The 15691-nt window shown below is 45.3% G+C and overlaps 3 protein-coding genes across 3 annotated transcripts; 1 reads left to right on the top strand and 2 right to left on the bottom strand.

The window, feature by feature from the left end:
* Positions 1–80: 80 nt before the first annotated feature.
* On the bottom strand, positions 81–1286 carry T069G_05146 (WD domain, g-beta repeat domain-containing protein; the record flags this gene model as incomplete). The annotated part of the gene is made up of 2 exons (XM_056172356.1): positions 81–1042; positions 1100–1286. 2 exons carry the CDS (start codon positions 1284–1286, stop codon positions 81–83), a joined length of 1149 nt encoding a protein of 382 aa, XP_056029214.1.
* Positions 1287–7469: 6183 nt separating this feature from the next.
* Positions 7470–10930, bottom strand: T069G_05145 (type III restriction enzyme, res subunit domain-containing protein; the record flags this gene model as incomplete). Its single annotated transcript, XM_056172355.1, has 12 exons — positions 7470–7490; positions 7540–7635; positions 7701–7803; positions 7875–7922; positions 7998–8183; positions 8242–9145; positions 9202–9395; positions 9459–9489; positions 9545–9747; positions 9804–9911; positions 9963–10546; positions 10610–10930. 12 exons carry the CDS (start codon positions 10928–10930, stop codon positions 7470–7472), a joined length of 2799 nt encoding a protein of 932 aa, XP_056029213.1.
* Positions 10931–11341: 411 nt separating this feature from the next.
* On the top strand, positions 11342–15265 carry T069G_05144 (uncharacterized protein; the record flags this gene model as incomplete). The annotated part of the gene is made up of 9 exons (XM_056172354.1): positions 11342–11647; positions 11723–11915; positions 11983–12621; positions 12757–12999; positions 13062–13173; positions 13379–13495; positions 13558–14015; positions 14077–14936; positions 14999–15265. 9 exons carry the CDS (start codon positions 11342–11344, stop codon positions 15263–15265), a joined length of 3195 nt encoding a protein of 1064 aa, XP_056029212.1.
* Between the last annotated feature and the right edge of the window lie 426 nt (positions 15266–15691).

Below are 15691 nucleotides of genomic sequence, written 5' to 3'. Positions count from 1 at the left end.
GTTAAAGCGAACAGATATATTTGTACTTGGTATAAGTGGTGCTATGCAACCCAATCCGTCGGCAGTATGAACATCTGAAGTTAGAAAAAGGCACTACCGGTAACATCGCCAGAATGGCCTGTCAACGCACACTCCTCGAGGCCGGTTGTCACATCGTACAGCCTCAATGTGTGATCAGCCAAACCGGCCACAATCTTCCTACCGTCGGATGAGAAGGCTACGCTCTTGACATTGCTGGGTTGGCATATGGGCACACGCTCTTCCTTGGCGCTTTCCGCATCCCACACACGCACAGTACAATCAGCGGACCCCGTCGCAATCTTGCTTCCGTCTGGCGAAAAGGCAATACTGGTGATGGCGCCAGAATGGCCCGAAATAATAGACTTGGCCTGACTAGTTGTAGCATCCCAGACTTTTACAGTACCGTCAGTACTTCCCGATGCTATCTGGCGGCCGTCCAAGGAGAAGACGAGGCTGGTGATGGCATTGGAGTGGCCGGAAAGGGGTTCTTGTGTGCCGGTCGCTATATCTGACATCCATATCCCATTATCCCTAGTCCCAGCAATGATTCTCTTGCCATCGAGAGAGAAGGCAATACTAGTGACAGCGTGTTTAATGGTGTGAGCCTTGGAGCCGTAGTAGCCATAGGAAGCACTGGCGGTAGAGTGCGAGAGTGTACACTCCTGCTGGCCTGTTGCCAGATCCCACACCAAGGCCGTACCGTCATCGGACCCAGAAGCAAGCTTAGTCCCGTCGAAAGAGAAAGCAACGCTTTTGATTGCACTGGAATGGCCGGTGAGCAAGCGCGTTTGCCGGCCCGTTGTCGTGTCCCATAGCCTCACGATCTGATCAGCTGAACCGGAAGCAATCGTCTTACAATCAGGTGAGACCGCGACGCTGGTAACGGCTTCTGAATGACCGATGAGTGTATATTCTTCTTTGCCAGTGGTAGCGTCCCACACCCGTAAGGTGTGATCGTTAGACGCTGATACGATCTTGCTCTGGCTTGCCAATCCACCTGTCCTGTCCTCGGCATTAAATGCTTAGAACGAAATTTAGTTGACGGCTGCTTTCTAGTCCAGCGACTGAGATGACTTACAGGTCTCAAGAAGTTTCTGTATTGTGCTCAAATCCTGTTCGCTTGCCCCTATAATAAACGACAAAAGCTTCGCTCTTGCTATTTCATCCTTGCTTTGTGGGAAAGCCCCAAATGCGGCGTGATATGCGTCTTGAGCTCGTTGGAAGTCATTCCCACTCTCGATGTGGCCAGAAGTTGGAGGAGTCATAGCTATGGCGAGAGCGGGCTGCAAACAAATGTATAAAGTATGGCTTTGAACGTCTCATCATCTGTCTGGCTGCCTGAGCGTAGCTTTTGGTGAAGAAAGCGGGGTTGTAATAAGTGCGGAGTCGATGCATCTTCAAGCGTGCCCCGGCATATATTCGAAAAGACGCTGGCACTTTATATGTTGCAAACTTTGGTCAAATTGAGTCGTAGATAAAAAGGGTGACCAACCCAGTCTTTGTTTTTATATTTATACTTATTATGATTAAGAAGCCGACGCAGCTACCGGAGAGCCTCTCAGGGGTTCAGTAAAAGGGGAATTGATGGTAATTGGCCTTTACAATCAAGGTTTGAAAGTTTATTATAAGCGCGCCATGGCGTTTTCTAGTCATCTGGTGATTTTTTTGGATGAGGATAAGAAAGAGAAAGAAAGAAAAACCACTCACTACATCAGTAGAAAACGCCATTAACGAACAATTACGTAGCTTCCATAGAGCATATCCAAGTATAAAAAGGACCGATCCCTTCGCATCTCATATTACCACTTCTCAGACAAGTTTCAGGTATTTCAAAATGCGTTGTTTACGGTTTCTACGTCGACTGCTAGGCAAAGGCCGCCACCATCACAGAGACCACGACCAAAATACCTCCAGCGCAGTTATTCTCCAGCTTCCGCTAGATCTTGTCTTTCTTATTACTGATCAACTAGCTTTACATGATAAATTCCTCCTTTCACACACCTGTAAAACACTTCGGCAGGTTACATGTCAAAACTGGGCTATCGAGGTCTCGCGGCTCTCCTTTGAAGATCAGATTGGGTTTTGGGCAGGGCTGGCCTACACTTTACCAAATCGCTGGGCCTGTCTGAAATGCTGTAAGCTGCATCCTATTGATACCTCAGATGTGCCACGGGCCTACTGGGCTATTAGTGCCAGGGATGTCCCTTGCACCGTTGACATGTCTCGAGGAGTTGAAATCGAAGCGTATTCTGTCCAGCATTACCATGTACAGTTTGCCCTCAAGCTCTCTCGCCTGGGCAATATACACCGGAGATACCTCAAGGCACTGATGAAACCTTATACGTGTACGAGGAAATCACCTATACCGCCACTTGCAGAGTCTTATACAGCAGAGCCCAGGATTATTAATAAACGCTTTATCCTACGTGAAGAGTGGAAGTTTAGCAATAATACCAGGAGTGCTATACCAATTTTCCCGGACGAACACGACTTATTTCCCTCAGTCTGCCCGCACATGGACATGATGTATGGCGGGCCTGCGAGGTCTCGCCTTCGGAAGGAATCGTCTATCCATCAGATGGGTATGCGGCAGCTCGAGGAGCACGTCCTGCTTAAAGAAGTTACTTTGCTTGAGCAAGGTATCGCATCAGCTTGCGAATCCCCAGGCCAGTAGATATTCAATTCTTGTCTGCACTGTGCTACAGATTTCGCAGTTATGATTTCTACAGATGAGCGAGAGGGAACAATCCGGGCTTGGCAAGATTTTGGGATAGAAGGGTCACCTATGGATATTAGTTGGAAGGCACATGTGAGAGATCAAAGTGCATATTGGCTTGACCTAGGCCCTTATCTGGATTATCCTCATGGTAGTATCCGGGAGTTATGGTTAGAGGGAGCCTCTCATGGGACGGGGACTGGTCAGTCAACGCTACGGAGCGTCTTTAAGAAGCCGATAGATGGCCTGAGTAAAGTATAGATTCCTGCTTTACTTGTTTAATAGGAAAAAATACTCAAATTGAAAACACCTTTAACGAGATAAATAAGCCATTACTAACATATTAGTACATCTAGTTAGATAGATGACCACCTCTGAACAATAGCTTTTTATATGTTTTGTGCATTCTTGGTCTTGTAGCTTCAACAACATGCCCCTTATGAACTAATCCATTACATTAACAGGCACATACGACCATAGGTAGTGGAAAATTCGGGGTCCCGTCAAGTTCTTTACTGCAGTTTAATGTCTTCTGTTTATTGCCCCCCAGGGCTCTAAAAAGCAAGTCTCTGGTTTCCGTTTTCCAAGACCCATGAACTTGCGTAATGACGCTACTTCAGAAAAAAAGGGAAATGTTATCCAGCATCCCAAATTCGTTATCCAACACCCTAGCGACTGCGTAGAATTCAAGTATTAGAATGGGATGTAAAAAGAATATAAATAGAAGCCACCTTTATACTACTATCACTACTTTCTACTACTATTACTACTTTCTGCTACTGTCATTACTTTCTGCTACTATCGCTATTTTCTTCTAGTGTCTACCATTATTGCAGTTTTTCTCTAGTATCTAAGATTATTCTTTAGTCCGTATAGCTTTCATGTAAGACATGGGATACTGGATAACAAACTCGGGCGGCTGAATAACTACTCCCGAAAAAAAGCACTAGAAGACAACTGGCTTGGGGACAATCTGTAAGAGTTCACCATTGTGCTCATGCTGGCCATATAGCTCCCGAATGCTTCCAGGCCGGTGATAGATTTTTGTCGTCTCGCGCACCATCGCCGCCCACTCTGGATCATATACCGATCCTTCCGGACCCAAATCTTGCCATATGCATACAGTAGCTCGCTTTGGTGATGCCTGTACAGAGAAATCTGTTCCACAAGAAGAGCAGGATTCAAAAATTGGAGTATTCGCTGGCGCTGCGAAAGCCAAGTATATAATCTTCCCTAGATGCATCCTATGATCTCTCGACAAGGAAAATGTACCCAGGGCAGTCAGATGAGGACAAATTTGAATCCAATCTAATAGTCTGTTGTGATATAAGATTACTTCCAACCCCAAGATAAGTCTGGACGGTAAGAAGTAAATATCTTCCGTCTACAACCTTAGGGTAAAAAGAGCGTTTGAGTTGAATGCCTTCAACTACGCGAATAATGATGGCGTGATGTGCTGTAAGAAGTCTTTTGAGATGTTCTTGATGTGCTCTCTTTGAGCTATTCAATCGAGCGTACTTGAGCGTGAGTTCAATGTGTCTATGCGATGCAGAATGTTGATAATTAAAAAATATGCGGGATTCGCTGTGTTCATCGAAACTCCAATCGTAGCCATCTCCACATCTTGGTCTATATAACCAAGATGATGGCGTATCCCACCTGTTAGTTGGATGAAGTTTGCAACATTTGGCACAAACCCATCGATCAGGCAGAGACCTAGCGAGATGAGTGAGATAGATCAGTCTGTGCTCCATTGTGACCAGGATCACTCCCCTCCCGGCAACGAAGTTTCGATGAACGATGGCTCGTAGGGCCCGACAGGTTTGGTAGACGAGTAGTCGACTGTAAGGAGGAAGTAAATGAAGTATTATAAGAAGCAGTTCGACTGGCAGCTGAAGTATAGGGCTGTTCTGAGATTGGCACTCAGGCGCGCGCCATACGAGGCCGGTAAGGTATTTGACGATGTTCATGGCAGAACCTTTTCTTTTCTTTTTCTTTTTCTTTTCTGTCTCTTAAGAGTGAATATTTGGGAAGAGGAGGTGGAGGATTCGATTGGGGCTGATATGGTATGCATTTATAATATCGGGCGTGGGCCGATTTGCCCCGAGGCAACCTAGAACTCGATATTCTAAACCTTCTTTAGGGTCGGACTCATAGGATTAAAGGCAAAATGAGATGGGGTTATAGAGTTTTAGGTACCTTCATGTCGGTAGGTAGTACATAAATGGGGTGGCTTCTTAGGTAGATATATATACTCACAGAATTAGAGGAATAGAATACCTGCCTAGGTATATATCTACCTAGGGCATCTATAAACATTCATAAACAGGTAGCTATATAGTACATATACTAAGCTACGGCGGGACACACGAGGATACACACCTGGGCAGTTACAATGTATAAAATTCCTTCAAGGCAGATCAAGGCGCCTCCATTTTCCAAAGTTGGGAACTCTAAGCCTCGTTGCCCTTGGGTAGACATGAGTACCAAAGTATCTATATGATTTAAAGTAGGTAATGCAAAGTTCTAAGATTATGAACTATAAGTAGCTATACATGCAATATGTAATTGCCATAGCAGTTCTATGCGGCATGATGTGAACCGGTTTCAGGCTGTTGCGCATCGCATGTCATCAGGTGGCCCTCCCACCTAGCCATGCCTCTGCTCGTCCACACCCAGTCAGCCTCTCTTCTTGAACATGATTACATTCAGCTTCATTCTCATACATCTTCTGTCACAAGAATGATGCCATTACTTGCCACTTTCTTCTTGCCACACTAGAGCTCGATCCATATATTTTGGATCATAGTCCAGGCAGTCGTTGTTGCCCGACTCATGAGGGTATATCGGGTTGAAGAGTCTATCATTCACGGCGCCCTGGTAGGTATAACTCGGACTATTGTTTGGCTGACCCGTAAGAGAAAATCTGCTGACCATTTGACCGAAATATTGAGGAACTTTAGATGCTCAAAGACCATAGCATGCTCGCAAGTTGGTAACCGCACAGCGAAAACCCCCAGGACTGTTTAAACATCCTGTACGTCGAAATTCTCCTCCCTAAAGAGCTTTGCCACAGTCGTATTAAACAATGCCGCTACTGACTCCCTCTGAGCGACTGAAAACAATGTCACCGAGACGAACATCTCTGCCTGGTCTGGGGGCGCGAGCGCCGATGCCAACTATGGGGAAAAGCTGACAACGTCGTGACGGCAGTACCAGCAGCAGAGGCAGTTCCATATTCACCAGCAGGAAGCGCGGCAATGAACTATGTTGAAAGAGTTGTCATCGCCTTAAGAAAATGAATTGCTGTCCGTGGGAGACTCAGTGAAGTCATGGGGTCCCGCATGCAAATAATCCAGCATGGCGAGTGCAGTGGTTTGTTCATGGGGCAGGGCACTGATCTACGCAATCGTGTACGAATTGCGGCTGTTGGGGTCTTTAGGGTGGATCCGCCGACATGATTCAGATGGTTTCAAGCCGATATAGATGAGTAAAGATAGTAATGCAATGTTTGGCAATGTTTAGCAGCCCATTACCCGAAACCAAAGCAGTTTATGTAGATCAAATGTGCAACCCAGTAAAACCGTTGAATGTAACCCCGATGGCAGTCCCAACTTTATGCCGACTGCTATTGGTGCGCGACTTCTCATATTGTGTACGGCATCAAAATACGACGCCTCTGCATATGTTATCTTTAGAGACTGCCGAGAGAAGGAAAACGATCATTTACGGGGCAGAGCCGCATTGGTATCCAGATCATCGTATTTGCAGAGCATGAACGGATGTGCTCCGTAGTTGGGTGTGAATTCCAGCTGGCAATTAGGCATACAGTGATAGCCAATGCAATGAACTGGTGAGCCTCTTGGTCAACACCAAATTTGTATGCATGATTTCTCTCCCCTCAACTCTTTGTCTGTCATTGACGATGCCCACTCTTAGGACAATTACCCGCCTCAATCAATCACATACGACCACAGGTAGTGGAAAATTCGGGGTCCCGTCTGCTCCCCCATAGACAAGCCACTAACCGGCAGATTAGTAGTTGAGTGGGTGACCATCAGCGAACACCGGCTGTTGTATGTTTTTTGTAATTTTTTTTGTTGTTGTTTCATCTACTTTGATCTATGAATTCATCCTCATACTGGGTTGCGTCTGGTGCCTCGATCTAGTGATGCAGGAATGCAACCCTACCTTTTGTAGAAAACTACCTAGCGTGGGTTGACCCCACCAATCAATTGGCTTGCCTCACCTCTCGCTTCATGCATTGGCTACAGTAAAGAGTAGACTATAAGAATGTGAAGACTTGTTCTTGGGCTTGTTATTAGACATTATGTCAGTTACCACTTAGGTACTTGTTTGTGTTTAGAAAAAAGTAGTGTTTGGAAAAATTGATAGGTACTGGTACGGAGCTGTCTACATACTCTCTCGCGCCGACTACTTGATCTATTGTTGGGGGTCGTCTGCCTGGCCTAAATCCTCACAGGTTCACAGGTTGAAGCTACCTGGTGAACTTATATATGCCAGTTTATGATATCCCAAGGTCAATATGTTAGAAAAGATTGAGATAGAATTGACTATAGTTTGCTGTAACTATATTGCCTGCCATACATCTCTCCTAAACGCGCCGTACCATCTATTGCCAGGCATCTACTAAGTCTGCAGGATAATACTACTTGTCACCTTTCCAAATGCACGTCTTGGCAGAAGATTTGCCCCTTTTGTTAGCGCAATATCACAAAAGAGACCGTAGATTCTGTGCGTTCGATTAGTTGCAACTACTTATAATGCAAATACTAACATACCTGCAATAAAGTTAAACTAGGGCCCGCTGTTGAATCCTGCGGTGCGAAGAGAACAGCTGCCATCTGTCTCTTTGAGTTTTGGACTTCCATTACGCGCTAAATATTGTGATGGATGATAATTGATTAGACCATTCTATGTCATTGACGCATGTGTGGCTCACCTGTTCGAAAGAATCTCGTACATAGAAGCGAACGGTGGTAACTTCGTTTCTCTGGCCAAGCCTGTAAATACGAGCCAGAGCCTGATCTTCCAGTGTTGGATTCCTGAATACATAGTACAAAATTCAGCCGGCTCATCAGGAAATCACAAGCAATGTTATGCTGCCATAACTCACCAGTGAGGTTCCATGATAAAAGCGTATGAAGCCACAGTGAGTGTCAACCTGTTGAGATTAGCAAATAATGAGCTACTGTGTTATATATGTAATCGGAAATAAGGCGTAAAATGTGTGTCTTACCCAACTGCGCCGCATGACAGAGTTAATAAAAGTACACTTGGCGTCGACTCTTGACGAAATCGGTCAATCACTGCCTGTCTTTCCTTCAACGGGATCGTTCCGTCAAAGCGAAGGCATTGTATGGAAGCTTGGTTCAATCCAGCTTCAACAATATCCAAAGTTGTTCTCCAAGTTGAGAAAACCACGCTTAAAGTATGTTAAACCAGCCCAGCAAGGGGTTGCGAGTCAATGTGATAACGCATACCTTTTAACACCCGGTGGGAGAGCTTTGAGCTGAGTCACAAGAGCCGTTATTTTCGGTGGAAATTTCACGGCTTGGGGTAACGAGGCCATATATTCAAGATGGTTGAAAGATAAAGATGTCTCCTCCAAGCTAGTCGGATTTAGATAGACCGGCGCGAAAGGGCATGAAGGGCTGTGTCCGCAATCAATGGGTTGTGACTTGCTGATACAGTCGGAACATACAAGCTGCAGACATTTTGATAAATGTAGTGACTGTTGGCTTTGAGTGCTGTTTAGCAAGCGAGTGGACGTATCTGCAACAGCAAAACAGTATCGGCACTGCATGCCGCTCATTTCACCTTGAAAGTCAAAGTTTTGTTGAGCAATACTTGCCCAGCTCTCCGAATTTTTTTGTGTCAAGTCCCTAAGCCCTTGGCGAGCATGGTAATACAATCCTAGGTTGCACACCATGCGCATGGCTTCGATCTGCTGAAGGACATTGGTGTACTCAACAGGTCGTGTATCGTCGCTGCTCTCGTACAAGATATCGTCAATACGAGCGACTGTTTTATTCCGAATTTCATCATACATCGCTCGTTCCGTCCCCGTGAGCTCTACAGCACATTGTAAATCGCGCCGTAACGGAAGCTGTATTGTGTTCTGCCTCCGTCTCAAGATGAGAAATGACGCGAGCCTCTTCAGCCTCTTTAGCGCCTCTTCACTATTACCCTCCTTCCAATAAGTAGTGATATCAGCGTCGAACTGCTTTCGGTTTGAGTAGGGATAAACTCTTAGGAAACTGAACAACGTTGTTAAGTCTGAGAGTCGATTTTGAATTGGTGTGCCCGTTACCGCCCATCGAGCAGCGGCATCTATCTCGCATGTTGCACGAGTCAATTGAGAGGAACTATTGCGAATAAAATGTGCTACCCCGCAACCAATAAGTAATTGCTCTTCGGAATTGCAACAAGAAGTGTATCACCTTCATCAAGAATCACTCGCCGCCAGCGGGTTGAGAATAGAACTGATGGCGAATGTTCGCCATGAGATTTCCACTCTGCTGATACGGTATGATATGTTGTCAAGACTATGCTGATCTCATTATAGGATCCAGTTTCTGTGAATTTTGTTTTCCCGTGGTGTCGGCACCAAGTCAAAGACCCAGGATTAACATGCCTCCGCCATAGTTAGAATCATTGTACTTTCAAGATCAATTCGTGCAGCAATATATGTACTCACTCTGATAACTGCTCTTCCCAGGTACCAAGTACTATGCCCATTAGTAATAGAAGGCCGTTTCAGAGCGTCCTCAATCAACAACTTACAAGGTGGTGGAACGATGATAAGAGTCGCAGCCGAAGTTACAATACCATCAGCATCCATGACCCAATTATGAAGCGGAGCAGCACTTGCTACCAAGGATATCATGGTGAGTGTCTTCCCAAGCCCCATGGGATCCGCAATAATTCCACCAGAGAAGTCTTCTGGTTCTTCTTCTTGATAGGCATTTGACACATGGTTGACAAAACTTCTGCCAAGTTAGGAGCCGTATCCTTGATTTTAATGCAGAAAGGGTAACTCTACCAGTGTCTTTGGTTATTTCCCATATATTCCCAAAGGTCCGGTCGACTGCCATTAAGAGCCCATCCGAGCTCCCTCTGATGCATAAATGTCAATGCCTGTCTTTGATGTCTGTATACCGGGTTAGAAAAAGATGATATACTTCGAAAATTCTCATACAACCTTTCTAGAGGAGTTCGTATAGCATCTGGCTGCGCCGCCTCTGGAAGTTTCTCAGATGACTCCAGGACATCTAATAGCTCTGGCAGTGGAGAAATTGGCCTCATCTCAACGAGATTTCTTAAATGCGTCTTGAGCTCTGAGGTCCAAGGGCATGACTTCATATTGGTCGATGATAGACGATGAGGGTTACAGTATCTGACATTTCTATCGCAATCGCTGGGATCTTGCAAGTAGATCTCACAGGTTTGAAAGAAGTCACCGATATCGGTGAGCATCTCTAAGGGCCCATAGATGATGATTGAAATGATGCATGGAATTGCGTGCGAGTAGAAACTGGACGAAGCTCGCTTTCCAGCGCCTGACGACCGAGAGAGATCGAGTGTGCAGGTGAGCTGCAGATCGAGTTCCGCCTCATTCTGCAGTAAGTCGGCCAAATGTGTATAGTCTGAATCAATGGTTCCAGTGATAGCATCATTATCTATGGAAACAAACTTTTCACATGATTTGAATTTTGCTCGAAAACTAGTACCATCAGCATTTGGCACTGAAGTACCACCTCCGCATTTGCTAAGGATGCCAACGATCTGCATTTAGACATCTTTAGACATAAATTCAAGATGAGATCCACTAATACAGTGATATATTACCTCGCCAAAGCAAACTATCTCATTGGAACTGCTATATGGGCTGTATTGCGCCATAGGGTCGTCAGTTTGAGCTTCAGAATCGATTGTATCGCTGGCATTGCAGCTTAGTGAGGTAGGTATAGGTTGTTCGCGCAGTTCGTCAGCTGGCAGTAAGAGGGTAGGAAATTCTCGTTCATTATTTGAAGTGGCGGAACTTTTTGAAGGTGTATTCTGTGCCGATTGCGTGATAGTAGAATTCACCTCAATATCTTCTGCTTGCTGGTTCCCACCTGGTCCCTCCGGCGGGTTTAGACGTCGCCTCTTTGTTGCTGTTTGAGGCATTCTTTTATCTATGATCAATTTCAGTCAATGTTTTTTAAATCGTAAAGATTAACAGATTGTATTGTAGAATAGAGAAAAGCTCTCATGTCCTGAAATGGTGACTTGCAGCATTCAATTGGGTACCAGTACCAATACGCCTAGGAAGTGCCTTGTCGCCTCGGCAGCCTCGTTTTGACGCCCAATCAACTACTTTTGGCCACTTAAATACATCCACGTGTCTCGGTCCATGAGGATCACATCTTGGCGAATGCGCACGTTGGGTGTTAGGCATCCTACGCCATATAGCACCGCCTCAAAGCAGGCCTCCACCGTCATTCACGATCGTTTCAATTCCTAAAACATGCGCTTTTATCTTATCCAGAATGCCTTTCTACATTTCAAGAGTTGTCAATTCCTCATATAATCAACAAAATGCCTTTTAAGACTGGTCCAGTCTCGCTCCCCGGTCGACGTATCATTCGTGAGGCCTTCGAGGAGCTCCAGCGGACAGTGTCACCGCTGGAGGCGAAAGACTTCCAAAATACGACGTTGGAAGACGTCGAAAAAGCGGCACTTGATATTGAGAACCAGCTAGCAGCCAAGAAGATGCTCAGAAATATGCGCCGCTTAAAGCCTTTATTCCAAGGACTAGGTCACTACTCACAGTCAATTGAAGTGCTGTGCAATGGCACGCCATATTTGCCCTGGATTTGGGCCCCTATCAAACTCATTCTCACGGTAATACTCCACTAGGAAATCGACGTTATGGATGTTCATTATATTAATTAATAGCATAATATACGTAATATATAGATCGCATCAGACTTTGTCGAAGCTCTTGAACGAATTGTCGCCGCTTATTCACAAATTGCAGAGTCTTTACCCAGAGTCGAAATGCTCGGTGAAGCCTTTGGTAAAAGAATTGAATTTCAAGAGATCTTGGCCGTTTTCTATTCAGATATATTGAAATTCCACCGCCACGCGTACATGTTTGTTCGGAGAAGTAGTAGGTCGCTCTCGAACATATCGAATCGGCCATGAATCAGAACACTAATAAAATGAAATGCGACAAGGCTGGAAGATATTTTTTCTCACAACATGGGGTCGATTTCAACGGCGGCTCGACACAATTCTCACTAATATGAAAGCTCATGAAGAATTGATTGACAAGACCGCCAATGCTGTCAATATCTTGGAAGCCTCTAAGATGAGAGAAAGCCTACGCAATCAGATAAATGAGAATATTGATGAAGTTGCAAAGCAAGAAGATGAGGACTCAACTAAACAATACCAGGCCATCATTGGATGGTTGAAGATGGATGATACAGACCAACAAGTCATCTTTGACTCAATCGCATCAGAAGCAGAAAAGAATGAAGGGACTTGCGACTGGATATTCAAGCAACCCACTCTCGTGTCATGGATGAGAACTCAGCCGGAAACTCCATTTCTTTGGCTTCAGGGAAATCCAGGAGCGGGCAAAAGTGTACTGGCCACACAAATTGACGTCTTCCTTCGAACTAGCCATCAGTCTCTTGTTGTTCGTCACTTTTGCACCTACTCATATGCATCATCGATCCAATTTGACCAAATTCTGCGATCTTTACTCCTTCAACTGATTCGCTCGAACGGCGACCTAATAACCTACATTTATGAAAAATTTGTCTTGGCCAAACAAGCCGTCACGATCAAGTCGCTCTCACAGCTGATCCGTACGAGTTGCGAAGCTATCTCACCTGTTCCGTGCGAGAAGAAATACATCCATATCATTCTAGATGGGTTAGATGAATGTGATGTTGAGAAACAAGGGCGAATAACGAACTTATTAGAGACGATCATATCTTTAGGGGGCCCGAATAGCTCCATGTTTTATAAAGTCCTGATTTCTAGTCGGCCATCACCACTGTTATCGAAGAAGTTTCGAAAACGGCCTACTGTTTCACTTATAGACGAAAAGAGTAGAATTAATGAGGCCATCAAGATTTATGCTCATCAGAAGCTTGGTTTCCTCCGCAATCGATTCTTGGAGTTCGGCATTTGTGGCACAGATATTGCAGAGCTCTCTCGCAGCATATCCTTAAAAGCTGACGGTATCAGGACCCTGTCTCCAACCGCAGCCAAGGCAAGCATATACAGCGCTAACAAATTGCAGGAATGTTTCTATGGGCTCGACTGGTTTTGGAATATATATCATCCAATATCTTCTACAGTCGCGACGAGGTACTCTGTTCGGTCAACATGCTTCCCAGAAAGCTGAGTGAATTGTGCGATTTCCTGAATGAGCTCAAAAGGGAAACCCCTTCCAATTATATATACTAACACTGAGTAAAGCTACGAACGGATCCTATCACAGCTAATGGCCAGGTTGGACACTCGATCCATGGGGCGAATGAAATCTATATTGGGATGGATAGCATTCTCCAGGCGCCCATTAACACAAGTCGAATGTCGCTCGGCCATGGCATTTAGTCAAGGAGATATAGAAGCTCCGATGATGCCACCTCAGTATATTTTCGAAATGTGCACGCCGCTTATTCAGGAGAATAAAGATAGAACTCTCTCATTCATTCATGTTTCTGTTAAGGAGTGAGTGAAGTGTTTCTGCTCCACTTCAACTGTATGACTACTGAACGTGTTTTCACCTGTAGCCATCTCAAATCGGCCGAGACTGCGATGGCTTTGGTAGAGGCTGATGCATTATGCGAACATGGTGTGGCGGCTATCACCTGCCTCCTTGCCGGTTTTCGGATTTTTGATACAACATACGACTCAAGTGACCGAAATTTGAGAATCCTAAGGGGCCTTCATGCTTTTCACATCTATGCAACAGATTACTGGCTTGAAGACCTGCTATGTAGCAACGCTGCTATCTGCGGCTTCGAGGCTGCCTCCCTTCTGTATTCGACAGCCAAAGCATTGGCAGACCGACTAAACACAGAGAGTCTCTCAACGAAAATCTCAGAAATCTCAGCGGAGCAAGAATCAGGTACATTGGACAGTCGATTGGAAAAATTCGCAAATCAGGGAGCCGTATATGACATGCTACGACTTGCTTTGAGAGAGCGGTCCACGAGAGCTAGTTCTAGCCAATCCCAGCAAGATGATCGTATGTTACAGTTCAAAGATAGGATCAACGATTCGTCACCAAGCTGACAGTCATCCTTTAGATTCTACTGATCTTATACAGCTCGCACTCCAAAATCTCCAGGACCTGCTAGCTAGCTACCAAGCCAGCATCCGGTCTCTGCTGATGATCCCCTCGTTCCCAGGAATTACTTTCGAGGAGTTGGAGAAATTCAAACGAAATTTTCGAACGGCCGCATTTACTTGTCGTGTCCGTAACTGCCCCCGTGCAACCACAGGCTTCCCTGACGAGAAGAAATTATCGGAGCACGAGCGAACACATACCCAACGAATTATGTGTGCGGTTCCTGACTGCCAATACCCACCGCTAACTTCTTCTCGCGCTCTTAATGTTCATATGTCAAAATGCCATGGAAAAATACAACGAATTGCAAATATCACTAGAATAAGCACCCAACGGGCCACGGTATCAGGGAGGCTTCACCGCGCTGACAACACAGACGTTGTAACGCAGAGGAAACGTCATGCCTCTAGTCCACCGGCCGAGGCTGAATCGCAGTCAACCCAACAATCAACCCAGGACCTGAAGCAAAATGTCCCGAACTTTACATCGCTTACGCCTGAGCAGGAGGCAACATTAACTCCTGCACAGAGTGTTAGATATAAGGAGATCCTAAAGAATCACGGCACAGTTACTGTAACTGCGGCACCTACAGAAGCTAACAGCGAATCCCTTAATCGCCTTAAGCTTATTGGACAAGAAGAGCAAAGGCAGTTTAATCAAGAGCATATGGAAGATATTCCAATGAGCCCTGAAGAATATACAGAAGCTGCGCAAAAAGTAAAGCGACTTGTCTCAGATATAAGCAAGGTTGGGCGTAGGGTAAGGGAATGGTACGATATTACACAAGATGACGCACGAGCTAAGATGTTCTTTAACTATGTAAGTTAATGACATGTAACGAGAATGCCATTTTTAGTATTAATACTAACTTTAGATAATAGCGGCTACGTCTTATTAAGCAACACGTCGATGGCGAACAAATGACGGTAATGAAGGATGTTTTCAGTATCCGCTCCTCCGACCTAGACCAGTGTCGCGCTTTGCTTGAGACTATGGCTAAGGAATTAGCGGCCAGTGTAATAGACAAGCATATGATGAATCCTGGTGCGAAGGGAATAAGTCAGCAGGTCCTCCAAGAATTGAAGCAATTATCGCTACAGCAGCAGCAGCAACGGCAGGCCCAGCAGGCAGGGCGTATGGCTCCTTGAGACGATGGAACCGAAGCCGTCCGTGATAAAATCCCATCGACACTTGAAATTAGCAGGGTGTTTCGGCAATGGTCCATTTATTGCATCCACTTTCACACCAGATCTCATTGAACGATCTACGAAGTCTCCTCGAAGTTGGACGCTTCTTTAGTATTATGGGACTCAATCTATGTCCAGTCCTTGCGCTAGATACCATCAGACGAGACATTAGATAAATAACATGGTTACTTTCTTATGGGTGTAAAAAAAGGTTTGCTCCCTGTCTAACTCTCCATCTATAACTATATGACCCTTACCTTTTGATAGGGGCGCCAGAACAAAGAGATAGATATTTGAATAAGACTTCGGGGGTTTATTCGTCTGTTTGTCGGATCTGCCTAGTAACATAGCCCTGTCCCTATCCTTGGTTTACGGATTGAGAATCAA

Source organism: Trichoderma breve, chromosome 3 (genome assembly GCF_028502605.1).
Source record: "Trichoderma breve strain T069 chromosome 3, whole genome shotgun sequence".
Classification (NCBI taxonomy): domain Eukaryota; kingdom Fungi; phylum Ascomycota; class Sordariomycetes; order Hypocreales; family Hypocreaceae; genus Trichoderma; species Trichoderma breve.
The sequence above is the reverse complement of the archived record's forward strand: the minus strand, read 5'-3'. Positions and strand labels throughout refer to the sequence as shown.